This window comes from Amborella trichopoda, chromosome 6 (assembly GCF_054954075.1).
Source record: "Amborella trichopoda isolate Santa Cruz 75 chromosome 6, AtrichopodaSantaCruz75HAP2 v2.0, whole genome shotgun sequence".
Classification (NCBI taxonomy): domain Eukaryota; kingdom Viridiplantae; phylum Streptophyta; class Magnoliopsida; order Amborellales; family Amborellaceae; genus Amborella; species Amborella trichopoda.
The window spans coordinates 33,750,510-33,756,509 of record NC_142341.1 but is presented as its reverse complement, the minus strand read 5'-3'; the positions used below and the strand labels follow the sequence as shown (position 1 = coordinate 33,756,509).

Below are 6,000 nucleotides of genomic sequence, written 5' to 3'. Positions count from 1 at the left end.
ACTTTTGGGAGAAGAATGTGGTTAACAAGGTCTCGGTAATTTGAGAAATTGAGGCGCCAATAGTATGGTTAACAATGTCCATAGCATTCATATATTAATTTATATAAAAAATTGTTTCAATTTTTTTTGGATAAAATAAAATGTAGGCAATAAGACAGTATCTGCTTAATCTAAATTTTTCTATTTTTTTTAATTTTATTGGGGTTTTTGACCAATTTAAAAAAATAAAAATTTATTGGACCAGCTAGTTTGGTTTCAGTTCTAACCGCTCCTAACCCATGTCCGGTTAACCGTTTTGGTTTGAATTTACAATCACCGGTTTCTATTCAATTTTGAAGTATTATTTGGTTCGAATTTATGAACACTGGTTTCTATTTAATTTTGAAGCATTATTTTTTTAAAGTTCATGGGCAATTTGGAAATTTCTTTTATCAAGTGCATCATTTTTTTCTAGATTAGGAGTTATGTTTTTGAAGGTGTTAGTGGGGTGGCGTCAGGGGTATTTCACTTCCTCGAGAGCGTGAAATCATTTGGCTTCTGTGTAACTTTTGACGGACCTCAGTGCTCATGAGCACAACACTGTGAACCCTCTTCTAACTCCTTTATCCTCACTGTAAGATTAGTAAAAGCCCTTTATCCTCACTGTAATATTAGTAAAAGCCCTTTATCCTCACTGTAAGATTAGTAAAAGCCTATCCAAATTTCAGAGCCCAGTTTTCTCCTCAATCTCTCTCTCCAAAAAGCGCTGAACTGCCCCTTCTTCCTTTGTTTTTATGCTCCACCTCCTCCAAATGCAAATGCAGGCCAAAACTCTCCTTGTTCAGCCCCCTCTCTTCTCTCTCCCTTCGAATCACGGAAACAAACACACTATCCGAACCCGCCACCACCACAAGCCCGCCTCTCCTGGCTCAGCTCATCTCTCCTCTTTTGTAACAAAGGCTAGGCGAGCTCTCCGGCTATTGGCCACCACCGATGAATTCGCGGTCGAGAATGACGGCTTCCTGGAGGGATTCAGAGCCCGAGACAAGATAAGCGAGGAGGAATCTAGGCGTCGGAATTGGGTGGAGAGGGGTTGGGCCCCATGGGAGGAGATTATGACTCCTGAGGGCGTATTTGCTCGGGAGAGCCTCAACGAGGGGGAGGAAGTTCCCCTCCAAACGCAGGAGGCCATCGAGGCCTTCAAAATGCTGTCCCCAAAATACAGGAGGAAGAAGATGGAGGAGCAGGGGATGAGTGAGGATGAGTATTTGAGGAAGCAGTTTGAGATAAAGGGAGCGATTCCGGAGCCCATAAAGACGACGTGGAATGGGCCAATGGTGCTGGCGTTGGTGCCCCCGAGGGATTGGCCGCCACCGGGTTGGGAGGTGGATGCCGATGAGCTGGCATTCATCCGTGAGGTGCATAAGATGCAGGCCGTGCGGGTTGATCCCAAAGAGTTGGAGAACCCGAGGGATGCTACAGATGCTTCTTTCGCTCGGTATCAGGTGTTTGTGAAGCAGTACAAGGAGTGGGCCGCCGCCAATAGGGAGAGGTTGGAGAAGGAGTCTTATGAGGTTTCCTTTCTGCCTCCCTTCTATCTCTCTATTTAATTTTTCCCTGTTCCTTTCCTCTCTCTAAATACCAGAATTTCAAATTCTTTGAATCTTGTATACTCTCCAGTTATTCAGGTCATATTTTGTTTGTTGTTCTTTAGTCTAAAAATTGCTGCTCTGGTTTTGCCTCATCCGGGTAGTATTGGGTTGAATGGAGAACCCTACTTTTCTGTGGAGATTAAAATGTGAGAGACATTTTGCTCACATTTTTTTGCTATTAATAACTTGTTGCTTTGGAAGGCCTTTCTGGTGGCTTGAGGATATATCTAACCACTAACCACATTGTACCGAAGTTTTCGCTTTAATGGAGTGAAAAAAGATAGTGGTTGAGGGTTATGAGTCCGTTAACATTCGCCACACATAACAGATGCACTGTAATTGCTGTTATATGAAACCACAATATGTTCACCATGGCTTAACTGCTCAATTCCTCCATGTTCAGTGGAGACACAATTCTTGATGATTTATCATGTCTTTGCTAGTTTGAATTTCTTTTGCAGAAAAATGAAAAGATTGTTTTGCAGCAAACTTGTAGAATAATGATGTACACTGCTTGTCCCAAGCAGAAATCATTTTTGTCTCAACGGTAATGCTTATTGCTTCAATATTGATGAAAAAAATATCCCACCTACAAACAAATCAACCAGAGGCGTGTTGAAATAGAGGTTTATAAAACTGTGAATAAACCATTTCATGATAGTATGCCTGTGAAATTTATGATGTTCATATATCAACTATTGCCTGTTGATCTGTAGGTTGATCTCTAATGTTGATGTGAACTGGAATAGAAAGAGCTTCATGAACCACTGTGCCATAACTTTTATTCCATACCTGACTGCTCTCATTTTATGGGAAAGGTCAATCACTCGCTCTTGTGATCATTGAACAAATAGCCTAATGTAATTCTTCAATGGTCCTTGTGCAAGTAAGGGGATGTCCTTCCTTAGTTGTAATGTCACGTAAACAATATCTGCCTGGTAGCATATTTGCAATTTGATATTTTCTGCTGGTGTGAAACTATTGTTTACCTTTTGCTGCATGGGTATTGAGTCTCTCATATTCTCTTGGCAGGTTGACCAAGATTACCACCCTGGTAGGAGGAAGAGAGGCAAAGATTACAATGAAAATATGGTAATGGTGAATGCATAGATGTTCAGGATTTACTTCTTTAAAGTGGTGCTGATAAAAAAGCATTGCTTGAGTATGTTTTTGGTTTCTTTTTATATTGAACTTTTACTTGAACGGATGATTTTAGCAATGTGTACTTTTCCCTGCAGTTGGAGCTCCCATTCTTTTATCCAGGACAGGTAAATCATTCTTTATACTAGTAATGAGATTTCATATTAAGATAGGATCCAACTATATGTCTTTTTTAAGTTTCTGTCTGACATTATTTAAGGCCCCAATTAATTCATAAATTGACATAGAAGACAATCACTTTTATTTTATGTATATAAATTATACTAGAAAGGCACAGTGGTAGGCTGAAAACCAAGAGTGGAATTGTGTTTTTCAGTACTCAACTCATTTTGTTTAAGCGCATCTGATGTAGTACTAAGGGGCTTGGGTCCTAGACAACTGTAACATGCATGAAGGGCTTGGCTTAGAAAGATGAGTTAAGGTTGAGGAATTATGGGTTATTTATGTGTTGGGGTTTTGGGGCCTTTAAAGGCCGAGCATGCAAAATGATATTTATAGTGGATTATGCACTTCTGTGGGAGTGTGCATGTGTTGACTAACCAAGGATTAAGTGGTTTGTGGCCCTAATTATATCTTAAAACCATTACCCCTGGGCATGTGGCAGTACCGAGAAGGATTTATAGTGAGTGGGTCATCCCTTGTTGGGGTCAGAGAGAGGCCTAGAGATGATGTTTGTACACTGTGAGAACTGTGTGATCTCCTATGTATAAATGACAACCGTAGTACTGGGAAGCATCCCTGTAAAGAGATATGCGTACATGTGTATAGAGAGAGTCCCCTTTGCACTGTAGTGGTAGTGTTAGACTTACTCTTAAGGAGGGAACTGAAATTCACATTTTGGGATTACAATATCACTGTTTTTTGGCCAACTTTTACGTGCTAATCATGAGTCCCTGCATAGATTCTGAGTCATGGGTCTTTGTTGGGTTGGTTTGAGAAGACAATTGTTGATTGTGGTTACTGAGGTTGGTGGAGTGCCCTTATAGTCACATATTTGACTCATTGGTACTATTTCACTACTAGATATTCTATTTTTGGTATTAGAAATGTTTCTATAAATTTTAGAATTTTTTTTAGAATTTTTAAAATTTATTTCTGTTGTACCTGTAAAATCTTTAAAAAGGGTATTTTCATAGTTAAATAAATAAGGGCGCATGTGGGGACCTTGGATACAATCCCCACATGTGTGCCACTCCCTATGGGTGGGACATGTGGCCTATGGGGCCCACTTGTGGACCATAGGGGTGGCACCCACCCTTATATTATTTGTGTGCTAAAATTAATTGAAGTTGTTAGTTAGAAAATCTTTTAAAATAAAACATGTTGTCGCCTATTCTTGTAGGAGTTAGTTTTGACCAAATCATATTATTTTTTGACTCCCTACAATTTTGGTAAGAGATAATAGGAAGATATAGATAATACTAGAGCGGTTATAATTCTATTTAGACGAGAAGTTGGAAATGGGTCATAAGGGGATAGAGTGTCCTCCCTAAATCATGATCGTTTATTTATAAGATAGATGACTCAAATTTAAATCTTTGTCACTGACAAATTTCCTTAGTCCCTATTGGTGAAGCTGTATCATTGGATAAGACATACCTAGAGAAGGATTTATAACATATGAAAGAGGTGTTTCCTTCTAAAATTAAAAAGCACAAGTTCGCCTCTCTTTCTCTCTCTCTCTCTCTCTCTCTCTCTCTCTCCCTTTCCTATCTCTTTTTCTTCTCCACACCCCATTCTTCTCTCCCTCTTATTTGTTTCTCTATTCTCATCCTAAATGTAGCACGCCTCCATAAAATAAGCTTATAGGGGGGTGGCACTTTGAAACCCTAGATTAGGGTTTTGCTGTTTGCAAAAGGCAGAGGGGGTGTGGCCAGCCTAGGGAGATATAAGCCTTCAGGCCCAATCCAAATATTTGTTCCTAAAGCCTACAAACCCTAATTAGTTTTCTATGCTCTCTAAAACCCTAGAGAAAGAGGTATTGCCTATGAGAGCGCTTCCCATCTTTGAAATTTCAGCAAGATCAAAAGGACAAAAGTACGACATCGTTCAGGAAATTGGGTGTGGGTTGTATCAAGTCCTATGGGGTTCACCCTAGGCATGATCAAGTAAGCCTTCCTGGCTGTTTTTATTTATTTATAGTCATATGTGCATACTTTTTGTGATTTTTCAAGAATATATATGGTACTTAAATTCATAGTGGATGGCTGGATATTATTCATGGGTTGTGTTTATTTTCTATGGCAGTAAAAGGAAAGGTCATAGGTTGTATTTAGGGTTTTACTTTAATTTACAGAATTGTATTATGGCCCATGTAAGTGGAATTCAGTTATATTAATAAAAGAAAAAGATTCTTTTTTTGAATTTATAACCTTGACTTCCATATATTTACACCTTACATTATGGACAACAAGGTTACGTTTTTTGTTCTAGTATAGGGAGGACAAGATGATGTGGATCTTGAGGAAGGTAGGGAATGATTTATGGTTATGCAAAATAGTTTGTTGGGTTTTGGATGATGTCTTGTGTGTGAAATAATGGTAGGTGACTTGAACGAGTAAGGCAAAGATGAATCTGAGCTACTACCCTTGATACTTGAGGGAGGACACCTATCAGAAGACCGACTCCCTTGCTTTTGTTGCCAAATGAGCTACCTCTCTCCTTTGCTTTCATCGAAGAGCATCCCTAATGACTCTTAGAGGGATGGATTACACCAACCATCATAGAATCCTCGAGGGAGTATACCAATCGAGTAAGTAGAAGACCATAGATAGAAGATAACCAAACCACTATGTCTCTGTCTATTCTAGGAAGGACATACAAGGTAACTAAACCAGTAGTTAGAGTCGAAAACATGTCTTTCGTTTATCTCATTTAGAGAGAAGATAGCCAACCACAATATATATAGTACAATAGAATCCAAGCAGAAGTTTCCGAGGGCTTTTTACTGCTGGGAGCCTTGCCAATAGTTTGACCTTGCAAAACCCTCTAGAGTACTTTGACATTGCAAAGCACTCACTCAATTTCGGGCTGCTACCACTAGCTTTGCTCATTAGGTGTGTCCTTTTGACCCTTCGCCTGCCTGCCACCTGCGAGAGTAAGCTACCTATGAGTCCATTTCTTTTCGCAAAGGACTGAATCCAGCCACGTGCTTACCCAAAATGTGCAGGTTCAGTACAATTGATGGCTGGATTTGAAGCAAATGAGG

At 39.6% G+C, this 6,000-nt stretch overlaps 1 protein-coding gene across 4 annotated transcripts in view; it reads left to right on the top strand.

The window, feature by feature from the left end:
* Positions 1–488: 488 nt before the first annotated feature.
* PDE312 (Nucleic acid-binding, OB-fold-like protein) overlaps positions 489–6,000 on the top strand; it is a 68,271-nt gene continuing 62,759 nt past the window's right edge. For 3 of the 4 annotated variants that reach the window (XR_016057755.1, XR_016057756.1, XR_016057757.1), the window contains exons 1-3: positions 489–1,553; positions 2,664–2,723; positions 2,870–2,899. Coding sequence is in view for 1 of the 4 variants with exons in the window: in XM_088869733.1 (XP_088725859.1) it covers positions 1,185–1,553; positions 2,664–2,723; positions 2,870–2,899 (459 nt within the window). In the remaining 3 variants the exon portion in view is untranslated. The remainder of the gene's footprint in view (positions 1,554–2,663; positions 2,724–2,869; positions 2,900–6,000) is intronic. The other variant, XM_088869733.1, reaches the window with a different exon arrangement.